The 17,143-nt window shown below is 40.0% G+C and overlaps 1 protein-coding gene across 1 annotated transcript in view; it reads left to right on the top strand.

Annotated features, from left to right (window-relative positions):
- The first annotated feature begins 380 nt into the window (after positions 1-380).
- LOC124516047 (cytochrome P450 4X1) overlaps positions 381-17,143 on the top strand; it is a 35,459-nt gene continuing 18,696 nt past the window's right edge. Inside the window, exons 1-6 of the mRNA XM_047085177.1 lie at positions 381-557; positions 8,541-8,682; positions 10,374-10,418; positions 11,804-11,931; positions 13,884-14,011; positions 14,095-14,249. Of these exons, the coding sequence (XP_046941133.1) occupies positions 381-557; positions 8,541-8,682; positions 10,374-10,418; positions 11,804-11,931; positions 13,884-14,011; positions 14,095-14,249 (775 nt within the window). The remainder of the gene's footprint in view (positions 558-8,540; positions 8,683-10,373; positions 10,419-11,803; positions 11,932-13,883; positions 14,012-14,094; positions 14,250-17,143) is intronic.

Below are 17,143 nucleotides of genomic sequence, written 5' to 3'. Positions count from 1 at the left end.
GCACTTTAACATTTATTTGTGGCAAAGAAGAAAAACAGTGGCCTCAGCCTTGGTATTATTTCAAAACCTAAATTCAGATACCCCATGATCGCAAACTGTCACAGATGAAGTGTGACACTCCAGAAGGGCGGTAAGAAGTCTCCCTGAATGAAGAAGGTTCGCATCAATTGGTGAAAGGTTAGAAATCGGAGAACTCGCGCCTGCCTCCTCTGGCCAAGCCTTAGCTGTCGCTCCCAGCGCTCTTCCTCCTCCGCGGGGAAGCCGGGAGCTCGCCAGAGTGTACGGAGACGCGGTAGGCTGGGCGACCCTCTCCAGGCGCGGGGCGAAGAAAGCCCACCCGCCTCCGGAGCCCCACAGACTTGTCTGCCACCCGCACAGCGATGGAGCCCTCCTGGCTGGAGATGCGCTGGGCGCGGCCCTTGTACCTGGCCTTCGTGTTCTGCCTGGCCCTGGGGCTGCTGCAGGCCATCAAGCTCTACCTGCGGAGGCAGCGGCTGCTGCGAGACCTGTGCCCTTTCCCCGCGCCCCCCACCCACTGGTTCTACGGGCACCAGAAGGTAATGGAAGGGAGGGGCGGAGAAGGATGCTGCCAAGGGAACCCGGCGAGCGGAGAGGAGGCTGCTTGCGCCCCTTCCTCCCATCGCTGCGTCCTGCACAGCTGGCCCACCCTATGGCTCACAGCACTGCAGGGAAAGGAAAAGAGCCTGGAGCCTCTAGGGTGGAAGCTCCGGGAGGGCTGGGAGGGCCATGTAGAGACTGAGTACAGAAAAAGAACGTGCTGTAGTTCAGGGCGGGCTCTAATTGCTTCACCAATCTCTTGCATTTATGTACTGCATTTTAAAAATCCTACATGGATCGCTAAAAAATAGTTATGTTATTCTAAATAATGCAAATTAACTGCAGAAAATATGCAAAATTGAGCACAATTAATTGCCACCCTCAGTCCGTTACAACCAGAGAAAATGAACTTTCTTTTCCCAAGATTCTTTTGAAGTAGAGAGCAGCCCCAGCCAATCGCTCAAAAACGGCTGGCGAATTTACATTTTGGTCTCTCTTGTTCTCCAAATCCTCTCTCACTCCTGATTACCTTGTTTTATTCATTCAGCCAGCTTTGAGTGGAATTGTGTGATGGGTGCTAGCATTACAAAGAGCAGACCCCCCCTACCTGCCCTCAGAGGGCCAAACCAGATGCATATTTAGAGCACAAAGAGATAATGCAAATACAGTAGTGAGTGCTTTGATAGAGGCCCAGGAACAAGGCATCTTGGAAATAGGTGTCTGTACGTAGGGGAGGAAGGAAAGTCTCTGAAAGGCTGGGCAGAATTCTAAAGGGTGGGTGGGTTGGGAAGGGTGTCTCCGGCAGAGCTACTGCGGAATTCTTTGGCTCCCCCACTCCTGGTCCTTCCCTAAAGCAACCACTCTCAACTGTTTTACCTGTTTATTTTCATCCTTACTGCTAAATTAATATTACTATGTTGCATTTCTTAATTCAATCATTTTAGATACTACTTTATGATGAGTAACCACTTATACCTCATCTTTTGCTGTCCCAATATAGTTATATTGTATTTTTTGGTTAAATAGAAAAATTAGTATTTATATTATTTTTATTATGTAAATGTTTACTTACCGCTGATCTAATGGTTGATTTTGTTTCTTTTCTTATGGAACATTTTTTCTTCCACAGTGTTTCTCATACGCTTAGTTTTTCAAAATCTGTCACTGTTTTTTTTCCCCCAAATGTTTTAATAGATAGATCTGTCAAACACATCTCAAGAATCTTTCCAAGTATTAAAACATATCAAACAACCTGTCAGTTTTTATGCTTTTCTGGAGGCATTTCTCCCAAAGACCTCTCCTCCTCTTCTAAGCTGGACTGGTTGGTTCTTCTCTAGGTCTGATACATGGATATTGTGCCATCCTGTGTCATATCTTCCATTTCCTGGATACTATGTCTTCTATTTTTCTTGATTTATTTAATCATTTTTATGGGTAGCTTCTTGAGATTGAGTGAAAGGAATGTCAGGTGAATTTTTTGAGCTCTTGAATCGCTGAAAATGTCTACTAAAATTCATTAATGAATTTTAATTCATTAAAATTCATGACTGATAATTTGGCTGGGTATAGAATTATACTTTGGAAATAATTTTCTCTCGGAATTTTGAAGACATCATGCCATTGTCTTCTAGCTTTCGGGATAACTGTTGGAAATTCTGATACCTTTCTGACTTTTCCCCCAAAATCTTTACTGTGGTAAAATGCCCCAAACATAAAATTTGCCATCTTCACCATTTTTAAAAGTGTACAGTTCAGTGACATTAAATACATTCATAATGCTGTGCAACCACCAGCACTATCCACCTCCATAACACTTTGCATCTTGTAAAACTGAAACTGTATACCCATTCAACAACAGTTCCCCATTTTTGTCTCTCCTCAGCCCCTGGCAACCACCATTCTATTTTCTGTTTCTACAGTTTTAGCTACTCTACATATCTCCTATAAGTGGAATCATGTAGTATCTTTTTGTGACTAGATTATTTCACTTACCATAATGTCCTTAGGGTTCTTCCATATTGTAGCATGTGTCAGAATTCCCTTCCTTTTTAAAACTGAATAATATTTCACTGTGCATCTATACCACATTTTGTTTATCTGTTCATCCTGTCAGTGGACACTTGGGTTGTATTCTACATTTTAGCTATTGTGAACATGAGTGTAAAAATCTGTTTGACACCCAGCTTTCGACTGGATATATACCCAGAAGTGGAATTACTATATCATATGGTAATTCTATTTTTAATTTTTTGAGGAGCAACCATACTGTTTTCTGCAATGGCTGCACCATTTTACACTTCCACCAGAAGTGCACAGGGGTTCCAATTTCTCCACATTCTTATCAACACTTGTTGTTTTCTGGCTTTTGCTTTTTTCTGATAGTAGTCATCCTAGTGAGTGTGAGGTAGTATCTTATACTTTTGATTTGAATTTCCCTAATGATTAGTGATGTTGAGCATCTTTTCATGTGCTCAATGCCATTTGTATATCTTCTTTGGAGGAATGGCCAGTTAAGTCCTTTACCCATATTTGGATCAGGTTGTTTGTTTTTTGATGTTGAGTTTTAATATTTCTCTATGTATTCTGGATATTAATCCCTTATCAGATATATTATTTGTAAATATTTCTCCAATTCTGTGGGTTTTTTTACTTTTCCTGTTACACTGTGTTTTCATACACATTTTTTTAGTTTTTGTAAAGTCCAATTTATATATATTTTTTTCTTTTTTCCTGTGCCTTTGGTGTCATAATCAAGAAATCATTGCCAGATCCAATATTGTGAAGAATTTACCCAGTGTTTTCTGCTAAGAGTTTTATAGTTTTAGTTGTTACTTTTAGGTCTTTGAGCCATTTTTGGTTAATTTTTGTATATGGTGTTAGATAAGGAAGGACCCAACTGTATTCTGTTGCATGTGGATATTCGGTTTTCCCAACAACATTTGTTGAAAAAACTGCCCTTTTCCCTTTTTTTTTTTTTTCAGGGTACAAAGCTAGTTTATTTGGACAAAGTTTTTCGCATACACAGAAAAGCTCAATATGCATTTCCAGCCACCCAATCCCAAGCACTTGGTAATTACAGCCAAAGGTTCAGAAACTTACTGAAGATACAGACCCTGTTTACATGTCCTTTTCCCATTGAATGATTCTATCCCCTTTGTCAAAAATCATTTGACCATATATTTGAGGGTTATTTCTAGGCTTTCTATTTTATTCCATTTGCCTATATGTCTGTCTCTGTGCCAGAACCATGCTGTTTTGATTACTGTAGCTTTGTAGTAAGTTTTGAAATCAGGAAAATGAGTCCTTCAGCTTTGTTCTTCTTATTAAAGATTTTTTTGGCTATTCAAGGTCCCCTGAGATTTCATATAAATTTTAGGATAGACTTTTCTATTTCTACAGAAAACATCATCGGGATTTTGTTAGGCATTACATTGAATTTGTAAAACTCTTTGGGTAGTATTGGAATCTTAATAATAATGTCTTCCAATTCATGAACATGGGATGTGTTTCCATTTATTTATGTTTTTTTAAATACATAAATATTGTTTCTTCAGCAATGTTGTTTAGTTTTCACTGTACAAGTCTTTCACCTTGTTGGTTGGAAATACTTGGTTTTCCAATACTTGATTTCACCTCCTAAATATTTTATTCTTTTTGATGCTATTGTAAATGGGCTTGTTTTTGTCATTTTCTTTTCAGATTGTTTATTGTTAATGTACAGAAATGCAACTGGTTTTTGTGTAGAAAATGTAGATTTTCTACATTTTAATGTAGAAATATAGCTAGCTTTGCCAAATCTAAGGTTAATTCCTTATCTTTTCTTCTAAGAGTTTTATAGTTTTAGCTCTTTCATTTAGAACTTTGATCCATTAAGTTAATTTTTGTATATTGCATAAGGTGGGGGTCCAACTTTATCCTATTTTTTTGTGAATATCCAGTTATCCCAGCACCATTTGTTGAAAAGATGATACTTTGCCCCCATTAAATTGTTTTGACACCTGAGTAGGAAAAACCCAGTTCTCTCCCTGTGGAGACCCCACAGATTAAGGGTTCAGCCCCACAAGATTACCCCAACTCCATTTCAGATGCCAATTGCAAGTCCAGGTTGTTACTGTGCTTCTGACCAATCAGCTATAAGTTGGAGGCTCCCATGACCTTCTCCTCAGGTTTGATTAATATGCTAGAACAGCTCACAGAACTCAGGAAACAGTTGATTTACTGTTTACCAGTTTGTTATAAAAGGATATGATAAAGGATACAGATGAACATGCAGTTGGAAGTGATGCAAAGGACAAGTATGTGGGAAGGGGCACAGAGCTTCCACAGAGCCCTCTCCAGATGTATCACTCTACCAGCACCTCCATGTGTTCACCAAACCAGGTCTCCAAACTGTACTTTTGGAATTATTATGGAGGCTTCATCACATAGATACAATTGAACATTAACTCCATTTCCAGTTCATCTCCTTCTCTGGAGAATGAGAAGTGAGACTGAAGATTCCAAACTTCTAATTATAGCTTGGTCTAGCTGGTGACCAGCCCCCATCCGAGAGCCCACCAAGAGCCACCTCATTGGAACAAAAGACATTGCTATCAGTTGACTGTAAACATGAAGTTTATTTATGGATTCTTAATTCTATTCTTATAGAATAGAATTATTCTTATTGTCTATACTTATGCTGATACCACACTGTCTTAATTATTTTTGCTTTGTAGTAAGTTTTGAAATTAGGAAGCATGAGTCCTCCTGCTTTGTTCTTTTTCAAGATTACTTGGGCTATTTTGGATACCTCTGGTTTCCATATAAGTTTTAGAATCAGCTTGTCAATGCCTACAAAGAAGCCAGCTGTGATTCTGATGGGGATTGCACTGAATCTGTAGATCAGTTTGGGAAATACTGCCATTTTAACAATATGAAGTTTTCTGCTCCATGAACATGAAATGTCTTTACATTTATATAAGTCTTTTTAAATTTCTTTCAACAATGTTTTGTAGTTTTCAGTAACCTTTACATTTATCCTATTAAATTTGTTTCTGAATGTTTTATTCTTTCTGATACTGTTGTCAAAGGATGGTTTTATTTTCAGTCAGATTGTTTATTGCAATCATGTTTTAAAGTCCATATCTCTCTTGACTGCCACTAAATTATTTTTTTGTGTGTTTTAGAGAGGCCTCTATCAAAGTTTTGCAGATGAGAGATGGCTGATATATCAAGCTGGCTAATATTACCAACTCTACCTATTTACCTTTTTTTTTTTTTTGCCCTTTATGTTTCTTTTGACAATTCATCACTCAGTCACAAGGAAGAGCTAGAACTATTATACTTAACCTTCCTAAGGCTCAGTTTCCTCATCTGTAAAATGTAGGTTCTAATCATATCTGCTTCATAGGGTTCTTGGTATAGAGATTAAACAATATACATCATGGAGGGGAGCTTGGGTGGCTCAATTGCTTAAGCATCCGTCTTCAGCTCAGGTCATGACCTCATGGCTCGTGGTTCAAGCCCCATGTTGGGCTCTGTGCTGACAGCTCAGAACCTGGAGTCTGCTTCAGATTCTGTGTCTCCTTCTCCATCTGCCCCTCCCCCACTCACGTTTTGTCTCTGTCTCTCAAAAATGAATAAACGTTTAAAAAAATTTAAAAATATATATAAAACATGGAAAGTAACTTGGCAACATCTAGCTCATAGTAGTGCTTTGTAAATGTTAGCTATTACTATTTATTTGAGAACTAAGCATTTTCTGATTATTTCTGAACAGTGTTTCCTAAATATGTGTAAGACATATTTTCAAATGTATTAAGATACTGCTATGGATGAAGAAATGTAAATTCATATATTACAGGAGTCACAATGGCTTTCTATCCTTTTTGTCCAGAAAGGAGTTACTAAAAGTATGACCAAATGCTTTCGGCTGAAGGTGTCCATGACAATTTTTAACTTAAAAAAATAATCCTCATACTAGGCTATAATTTCCATGAGGACAAAGACTTTGTCTGTCTTATATTTCTCTGCATCTCTATTGCCTGGAATATATAGTAGGCACTTAATAAATTCTCACTTGTTTATTGTTTGCAAATGAATGAAGGAAGGAACATTTGTTTTGTTAGGGAACATCATTGGCATTGTCAGTGGGTACTTGTCACTGACTTGGTTGTGGAAGTGTTAGGAAAAATGAGTCTGCACCATTTCAGGAGGTAGAGTTCAAGAATCTCAATCTGTTAGGGGCCCTACACTTTCCAGGGAACACTTCATGGGATAAAAGGTGCTAGCTTGTAACAGAGGATATTGGGAGCCAAAGTTTGCCAACTTTTCTGAGGATAGCAAATTCTGTATGACTGGTCACATAAGAGAGAACTTGCCAACCTTGGTTTCCTTGCAAGTCAGGACCCCCACAATCATGTAACACTGGGCACCCCCAGACACACATATACAGGTGCCTGCCACACTCCCACTTTATACAAGAAGTTAATGAATCTTCTTGTCAGTGACTTAGAGGAACTATTTAAATGAGCCATTAGTGGTAGAAGACATGAACAGACAATTTTCCAAAGTAGACATCCAGATGACTAACAGACACATGAAAAGATGTTCAACACCACTCATCATTGGGGAAATACAAATAAAAACCACAATAAGATATCACCTCACACCTGTCACAATGGCTAAAATTAACAGCACAGGGGAAAAAAACATGTTGGTGAGAATGTGGAGAAAGAACCCTTTTGCGCTGTTGGTGCAGATGCAAATAGGTGCAGCCACTCTGGAAAGCAGTATGGAGATTCCTCAAAAAATTTAAAATAGAACTACCCTATGACCCAGTAATTGCTATACTAGGAATCTATCCAAAGGATACAAAGATGCTGACTTAAAGGGAAAATGTACCCCAATGTTTATAGCAGCACTATCAACAATAGCTAAATTATGGAAAAAGCCCAAATGTCCATTGATTGATGAATGGATAAAGGAGATGTGGTGTATATACACAATGGAATATTACTCGGCCACCAAAAAGAATGAAATCTTGCCATATGCAACAACATGGATGGAACTAGAGTGTATTATGCTAAGTCAGTCAGAGAAAGACAAATATCATATGACTTTACTCATATGTGGAATTTAAGAAATACAACAGATGAACATAGGGGAAGGGAAGAAAAAATAAGATAAAAACAAGGAGGGAGGCAAACCATAAGAGATTCTTAAATATAGAGAACAAACTGAGGGTTACTGGAGGGGAGGCAGGTGGGGAGTGTGGGCTAAATGGGTGATGGGCATTAAGAAGGACACTTGTTGGGATGAGTTCTGGGTGTTACATGTAAGTGATGAACCACTGAATTCTACTCCTTAAACCAATACTACACTATATGTTAACTAACTTGGATTTAAATAAATACAAAATAATAATAATAAATGAGCCATTAGTAACCTGCTTATCAAGGCAAAAGTTCATCTCTGATGGTAGTAAGGGAAAAGAACAGGGTTTTCTTTGTAGATGGAGTGGGCAGGTTTTGGGGGAGAAGCTTTAACTATGAATTCCCAAAAAGGATCATTCCTCAATTAGTAATAATCAGAGAGGAGAAAAGGAAGAGGGAATGGTGAGCTAGATTGTGGGTCATGTTCAATCTACTACCAGTTAGCTTCCCACATAGGAAAAAAAACTTTCAGCTTCCAGAGTCCACTCCTAAAAAGTGTGTGACTTTAGCAGGTGAGGCAGACTCAGCTTGCTTCACCCTCTCAGTTGGGAAAATGGCTCATGGTAGATGTCAATTGACAGAGATTTATTCTGGGGATTCAACATGCTTTTAGATGGGGAAGTTAAATACACTGATATTGGTTAGAAAATTATACTCCAAGCTTAGAAATGCTGAGGAGAGCATGTCTGTGCTACCTTATCCGGGCCCTAGATTCGGATCACATCTGTAGGAGGGGATGAGTCCAGATTGCTGGCTTCTTTAACTTCCTTCACTCATTTTTCACTGCAGCTACTTCAGGATGGTGAAATGGAGAAACTTGAGGAGCTTGTTGGAAAATACCCTTGTGCCTTTCCTTGCTGGGTTGGGCCCTTTCAGGTATTCTTCTATATCTATGACCCAGACTACGCAAAGGCATTTCTGAGCAGAACAGGTAAGAAAAGGGATGAATCTTGGGAACCTATCCTCCTAGGAGGGATATGCACAACTCACAGGCAGGATTCTAAAGGAATCCTGAAGCAAAGATTAATATCAGGCCTTTATTTTTTTTAAATTTTTTTTTCAACGTTTATTTATTTTTGGGACAGAGAGAGACAGAGCATGAACGGGGGAGAGGCAGAGAGAGAGGGAGACACAGAATCGGAAACAGGCTCCAGGCTCCGAGCAGTCAGCACAGAGCCCGACGCGGGGCTCGAACTCACGGACCGCGAGATCGTGACCTGGCTGAAGTCGGACGCTTAACCGACTGCGCCACCCAGGCGCCCCAATATCAGGCCTTTATTAAGAGACCTGGAGACAAACTGACAGTTACCAGAGTCAGGCGGCAGGGGGCGGAGGGTGAAATATGTGATGGGGATAAAGGAGCGCACTTGTGATAAGTACTGAGTGATGTATGGAAGTGTTGAATCACTACATTTACACCTGAAACTAATATAACACTGTATGTTAACTATACTGGGGTTAAAACAAAGCAAGAGAGGCCTGGCCTGGAGAAAGCCAAGAGAGTTTCTGAGCAATGCTGAAAGGGATTCCCATGTCCCCCAAGTCCCTTGTCAGGCTAAGACTCCCATGAACCCTTTAGGGTGTAACATAAAGCCCCGCTGGCACCACCAGATCACCAAGGGCTTCCTTTGCGTCTCGGTTTTGTGATGTCAGTAATACTCCCCATCCCCCAGCCCCTTACTTGCGCATGAGTCTTCAGGGGAATTCAGAAGTAGCTCTGCCTCTGCTGGTTTTGTGCCTGAACCTGGGTGCTAGATCATTAATTTACCAGTATAACCTCTTGGCTGCAGTCCAGATATTTTTGTTTTCTTCATATTTCTCAACTGTGTTCCCTTTTGGAACGCAAGTCATCTAACTCCCCCATCCAAGCCTTTTCAAAGACGTCTGTGGCAGATTATCTCATCGCACAAAATTAAAACGTCCAGTTTGGGAGCACCTGGGTGGCTCAGTCGGTTAAGTGTCCGAGGAAGCCCCACGCTGGTCTCCACGTTGGGCGTGAAGCCTACTTAAAAAAAAAAAATGTCCAGGTTTTGCTCCATCATCTTTGTAAAACTAAGATCTTACATTCTAACCTTTCTTCTCTGTCCATTGTCTCCATTACTTTTAGTAAAACCTAATAAAAGAAAACAGCCTTTCCCTGAAAGTCTCCATTTTTCCCAATCCCCCAGCCCTGATTTTTTTCCTGCTCACTTCTTAAAGGACAAGAGCTGTAAAACACTTCCACATTAGAGGTCATGAGAACCCCCAGAGGCATTTGATCCCCACTCTCTGTGGTCTGCCAGCTCCTGCTGTAAACACTAATCTACTTTCCAAGAAGGATATAATATATTGTCCCAAATCCTGTTCTGGAAACTTGGTCACCCTTGGGCAATCTGTTTCTATAGGAGAAAGTATAAGCAAGGGAAGAATCTGGGTTTGTGTACCTGTCTGCCTCCTGGGGTTTATTGTTCTCTGGCTCCTTAACCAAACTTATGGTTTGCCTGGGCATGCCATGGTTTGCCATGCCATGCCTGGGCTCCTTCTTGCTATTTGTGGTTAGCACAGGCAAATGAAGAGAACCTTCACCGACTTTGGTAATTTTCCTCTAATGCTGTTGTTTGTTTCCTCTGCTTGACTCTACAGATCCCAAGTCCAAGTACCTGTACAAGTTCTTGATTCCATGTCTTGGTATGTATGTGCCAGAGAGACAGGTGATTCACTCTCTCGCTTGAGGTCCCCTTGGTATAGTAAAGCATTCCAAAGAAACAAGTCAGAATGCTCAAAACAATTAAGAGGATGGACGATCTATGCTGCAAGTTATCTAGGGGAAAAATCAAGAGGGAGTGCTAAGATCAACCCAGCACAACTTCCTAAGAACCCTCCTTATCCATTTCTCTCTCCAAAGTCTCATTCTCAAGGCAGCATGTGTGTGAATCTGTCCCATCTCTGTCTTTAAAACTGCAGCCACACATCTGTATTCTTTATTTTGTCCTTTCTTTTCTCTTGTTTTCTTGGATCTTCCACTTTCTTTTTGGAGTCCATATATTTCCATATGCAAACCAGTACAGTTTTGCTCTGAAGTATAGTTTGGTAGTTTTCCATGAGCAGATGAATTAGGCCTTCTGGTCATGTAATTGGTATTCATGTTAGACAAAGAAGGAATTACATGAAAAAACTGTTGATTTGGGGTTCAGAGCTACTTGGATTTGAATACTGCCTCCCACTAGCTAGTTGCATGTGATTCTGGGGAAATCTTCTGATGAGAGTTACATCTCTAGGCCATTGTGGGGATTAAATGAAACACGTATTTTCAGCACTTACTGTAGTGGCTGGCATGGTACCAGCACCAGACCATACATCTCAAGCCTGACATGTTGTAAGCACCCAATGAATGATGGAAGTTACTTATTAATAAATGTTAAAGTCATTTTAAAGCCAAATCTTTAATGACCTTTCTTGCAACCAAAGACTGTAAAGCACTGATCTTGATGAGTGTTTGCACTCCATATCATTTATAAGTGTGAATCACCAACTAAGGCCCAAGGAGGAGATATCTGGGGACAGAGTGGACACTTACGTCTAGTTCCTTATAAATTTTGTGTTCGCAGTGTAGTTTATGGATTGGTTTGGAGTCAAAAGGAGATGAATATTTGTTATGTTTCTACTGTGAGCTAGAGACCAGGCTAGGTGCTTCATGTATGTGCTTTCATTTAATCTTCACAGCAACACAGTGAGGTAGATGTTTATTATCACACTTTATCATTGAGTAAACCAAGCCTCAGGAAGATTAGGTGACTTACTCAGTTTTGACATAGGTAGTGACTGGTGACTTCAGGATCAGCATTCTCATCAGGTTTCAAACCCTGGGGTCTTCCTCACAATGTTAAATACATCCATCCCAGATTAAGCAACAAATCTCACTTCCATCAAAATATATAAACACTACTCTGATTTCCACTCTATTATGACTACATGTGTGTCATGCTCACTCCCTGATGTCTCTGTTCCTCACCTCTCCTTCCTCATCTCATCTAATAAAATGGCATGAGGTTTTGTCCCCTTTCTTTCTCAAGGAAAAGGACTAGTGAGTCTAGAAGGACCCAAATGGTTCCAGCACCGTCACCTACTAACTCCTGGGTTCAATTTTAACATCTTGAAATCATATGTTGAGGTGATGGCCCATTCAGTGAACACAATGCTGGTAAGTGAAGGGACAAAAAGTTCTCTGGTGTGTTGCAGAATGTTTCCAACAGGGAATGAATTAGACATGTGTGATGGGTAGTAAAATTCAAAGGGGGATGGCTCTTAGAAATTAATCAGTGTACATTTACCAACTGAGCAATAGGTGTCCATGTAAGCCTTTGCTATCACTCTTTGTTTGGGTGACAAAAAATGATGAAGTTCTGTTCATCTAACTCAGGTATATTTTGAGACCCTATGGCAGTAAACCAAGTACCAAGTAGTGAGATTCAGATGGTCAGTGCTGTAACTGACAGGTGAGGAAATGAGGAATAGCTATAGTAGCTTCAGATTCAGAGGAGACTCATTTTTACCAGCAAATATGAGCCGGACTTGCTTATGTGGATAATACAGATGAGTGACTTCTAGGCAGAGTGAGTTAGCATAAGCAAAGGTATGGAAGTTAGAGCGAATTTGCCTGATGCTCACAAAGAACCTAGCAAAAGATAAGTGTCTACGTTAAAGCCACAGGGTGTGAGTTTCCTCTTGTAGATAGTAGTGGATCATTTGGAGCTGACTTGTGCCTTTTCAAAGGGGCAGGAGGATGTTGGCAGAGGAATATTCCTAAGGGTGGTCCTTGATTTATAAATGAGTTCCATTCTAAAACTCCACTGGTTTGTGGTATATTTCTAATTTTTAAATTGTGATTGTTTAAAAATGAGACAAGTAATTCATTAATACAAGTTTCATGATAAACACTTCAAACTCCACCAATGAAGCCAAAGTTTCCCTCCACTTTCATTTGCAAACCCATCCCTTTGCCCAGGAGAGAACCACTGTTACCAACCAATTGGCTGAGTTCTCACAGAAGTGGATTTAACCTGAGTTAAGGTGAAAATACCCATGGCCCACTCTTGGCAGAAAGCCTCACGTACAGGCTGGAGAGAGAAGGAGCAGTCTCCTTCCATTCTGGTGCCATGCTGCTTTGTACACAATGACAAATTAGCCAGTGGTGGTACTGAGTTTATCTCTGTTTCAGTAAACCACTTGTGTCTTCCTCGTTTCTCAGCCCCACCTGAGCCTGAGACTCCACTCATAGCTTTCCCCTCTGCTGAACTGTGCCCTAGTGCTTCCAGCTTGAGCTTCCCCTTCGCTGCCATTTCTCCTAAATTTACTTCTTTTACACAGTAAAACTTACATTATTCAAGATGAAAGCAATTGAATAAACAATGGACATTGGGATAAAAGCTTTAAAAAAAAATATCTGCCTCCAAATGTGTACCAGCCCCTACCTATGGCATTAGGTGCTCAATAGGTTGATCTGACTTTAAACATTTAGATTTCTTTGTGTTTAACACAAAGAATGCTTATCATGACATATTCATTTTCAACAGGGAACATTTCAGGTAGTGTGAGCAGGTCACCTGGAGGGGAGAAGTAAATTGGGCACAAACAGCGCTTGGCAGGGGGTCAGCTGGAAGCTGCTCCTACCCATGGCTTCTCTCTGTCCCCCACTTTGGAATTGAAAAGTCTTCTTACAATGTTCCAAGTTTATTTTAAGTGTGGCTATGGTGGTTGGCAGTAGTGATGGGGTAGGGTGTCTAGCAATTTGGGGGCTGAAGATGGAGGAAGCCCTGGGGAGACCCCTTGTAATTAGAGGTCTTGTATCAGAGATTGTCTGTTTTACTGGAACTCTGATCTGTTGTAAAGCAGAGTTATGGTAATGACTGAAAGGCCAAGAATACTTAACTCAGCCATTTACAAGATACCCGGCTTGCTCCGTGCTCTTTCTCACTCAGCTAGGTGCGGCTTTCCCTTCCTCATGCCAAGTAAGCACTTGGCTTATTTACATATACAACCTATGGCTCCTCCTAGGTCTGGATTGTCTACCTTACAGCCTAAGGGCAGGGTCAGGGAGGAGCTTTCAGGTAAAGGCAGTTTGATGATGCTGTTGGTCTTGACCTCCTGTGCCAGGGTAAGTGGGAGAAGATCTGTGGCCCCCAGGACACAATTGTGGAGGTCTTTGAGCACATCACCTTGATGACCCTGGACATACTTATGAAGTGTGTTTTGAGCCAGGAGACCAACTGCCAGACAAGCAGGTCAGTGACAGAAAAGCAAAAAGACACTTATTCGTCATTATCTAAGTCATGCATTGACATATTGTCCCCACTTTCTCTTCTAGCACCCATGATCTTTATGTTAAAGCGACATTTGAAGCCAGCAAAATCATCTTTCACCGCTTATACAATTTCTTACATCACCTTGACATAATTTTCAAATTCAGCCCTCAGGGCCACCGCTTACAGGAGATGGTCAAAATTCTACATCAGTACACAGGTATTGCTTGTGTTTGGATTGCCTAAGTCCATACACCGTCATCATTGTACTGTGCCTGTCTAAAAGAATAGGCCTCGGTGTGAAAAAAAAAATTCTTGTTCTTAACAGAGCTTTTATATGGACAGTGCTCCTTTAGAAGAGTGTGCTAGATCCATAGTAGTTCTCTACTACTTCAGAAGTTTTCATGTATTATATCATGTTTATTATTATTTCCAATTGTTGGGGCACCTGGGTGGCTCAGTTGGTTAAGCATCCGACTTCAGCTCAGGTCCTGATCTCATGGTTTGTGAGTTCGAGCCCCACATCGGGTTCTGTGCTGATGGCTCAGAACCTGGAGCCTGCTTCAGATTCTGTGTCTCCTTCTCTCTCTGCCCCTCCCCCAACTTGTGCTCTGTCTCTCTCTGTCTCTAAAAATAAATTAAAAAAATATTTCCAATTGTTATTAATACAAATATAACAAGGGTCATTTAATATCTCAAAGCACACAAGGGCATATGGCTTTTTACACAGTGTTTGCAGTAGTCGCGAAGGAATAACAACAAACTAAAAACATGCAACATGGGAATGAATATGAGAACAGAGAGCACACGGACACGCATTCAAAAGGAGGGGGGACGGGGAGTTGTTCAGTAGGTAGAAAGTTTCAGTTACACAAAATGAACAAGTTCTAGAGATCTGCCTACAGTTAACAGTGCTGTACTGGGCATGTAAAAACTTGTTAAGTGGGTAGATCTCCGGTTAAGTGTTCTTACCACAATAAAAAAATAAAAGAAGCTCAGTTCAAAAATAGTTTTGGCAAAACATAAACATAAAAGTTGAAATAGATTAAGCTCTTTAAGCAATTCAACATTACTTTTCATCAACACCCAAATAGAGAATATTTATAAAGCAGTTAATGAATCCTTCCTCAGCTATGACTTTGGGCAAGTTACTCACTGCTTTGTCTCAATGTCAGCTGTAAAATGGGGACAAAAAGGAACCTATCTCCCAGGTTTGTGGTGATGATTCACTATGTTAATATACATAAAGCGCTTGGGAAAGTGCCTGGTACTAAATAAATGTTAATCATAAAATACAGTTACTTTAGCAAATATATTTGCCTCACGGAAATTTGCAAGACACACCCACACAGGCACAGGCGCAGTCAGGCACCCATAAACACACATGAATGTAGTGTATAAGGAGGACAGTCAGAAGCAGGTTAGGTTAACGATTTAAGATACAGATGGGCATTATGCAAATTATGGAAAGAGCCTAAATGTCCATCAACTGATGAATGGATAAAGAAATTGTGGCTTATATACACAATGGAGTACTACAAGGCAATGAGAAAGAACGAAATATGGCCCTTTGTAGCAACGTGGATGGAACTGGAGAGTGTGATGCTAAGTGAAATAAGCCATACAGAGAAAGACAGATACCATATGTTTTCACTCTTATGTGGATCCTGAGAAACTTAACAGAAACCCATGGGGGAGGGGAAGGAAAAAAAAAAAAAGAGGTTAGAATGGGAGAGACTTTTAAGTGTCCCAAAGCATAAGAGACTCTTAAAAACTGAGAACAAACTGAGGGTTGATGGGGGGTGGGAGGGAGGGGAGGGTGGGTGATGGGTATTGAGGAGGGCACCTTTTGGGATGAGCACTGGGTGTTGTATGGAAACCAATTTGACAATAAATTTCATATATTGAAAAAAAAAAAAGATGGGCATTATATAGCAGTAGTTCCAAACCGATTCACATCATGGCCCACACAGAAAATGCTAATATTTGTATGGCTCACTAGAGTGAATCTGGGGCATCTACAAAGGGTTATTGAAAGAACTCTTTACTATTTCTTTATATTACATAATTATGATGAGAAAACAAAATGCAAATATTAGGGAAAAATAAATGTTAAATTTATTCAAAATAAAACCTTTTCAAAAATTTTATATTTATTTAGCCAAATTTACCAATATTATTTGTTCCTTTTTATTTTTTTATTATTTTTTAAAATGTATTTTCAAGTTAGTTAACATACAGTGTAGTCTTAGCTTCAGGATTAGAACCCAGTGATTCATCTCTTACATATGACACCCACTGCTCATCCCAAAAAGTGCGCTTCTTAATGCCTATCACCCATTTAACCCAGCAATCCTCAGTTTGTTCTCTGTATTTAAGAGTCTCTTATGGTTTGCCTTCCTCCTTGTTTTTATCTTATTTTTTCCTTCCCTTCCTCTATGTTCATCTGTTGAATTTCTCAAATTCCACATATGAGTAAATCTTATGGCGTCTTATTTTGCTTAGCACAACACCCTTCAGTTCCATCCATGTTGTTGCAAATGGCATGATTTCATTTCTTTTTCATCACCAAGTAATATTCCATTGTATATATACCACATCTTCTTTATCCATTTATCAGTTAATGGACATTTGAGCTCTTTCCATAATTTGGCTGTTGTTGATAGCGCTGCTATAAGCATTGGGGTGCATGTGCCCCTTTAAATCAGCATTTTTGTAACCTTTGCAGAAATTCCTAGTAGTGCGATTGCTGGGTCATAGAGTAGTTCTATTTTTAATTTTTTGAGGAAACTCCATACTGTTTTCCAGAGTGGCTGTACCAGTTTGCATTCCCACCAACAATGCAAAAGGGTTCCTCTTTCTCCACATCCCCACCAACATCTGTTGTTTCCTGTGTTGTTAATTTTAGCCATCTGACCAGTGTGAGGTGGTATTTCATTATGGTTTAGATTTGTGTTTGAGTGATGTTGAGCATCTTTTGATGTGTCTGTTTCCCACATGGATGTCTTCTTTGGAAAAGTGTCTGTTTATGTCTTCTGTCCATTTCTCCACTGGATTATTTGTTGTTTGGGTGTTGAGTTTGGTAAGTTCTCTATAGATTTTGGATATTAATGC

Source organism: Lynx rufus, unplaced genomic scaffold (genome assembly GCF_022079265.1).
Source record: "Lynx rufus isolate CCGP_SWC_20201006 ecotype Redwood Valley unplaced genomic scaffold, mLynRuf1.p SCAF_2, whole genome shotgun sequence".
Taxonomy (NCBI): domain Eukaryota; kingdom Metazoa; phylum Chordata; class Mammalia; order Carnivora; family Felidae; genus Lynx; species Lynx rufus.
The sequence above is the reverse complement of the archived record's forward strand: the minus strand, read 5'-3'. Positions and strand labels throughout refer to the sequence as shown.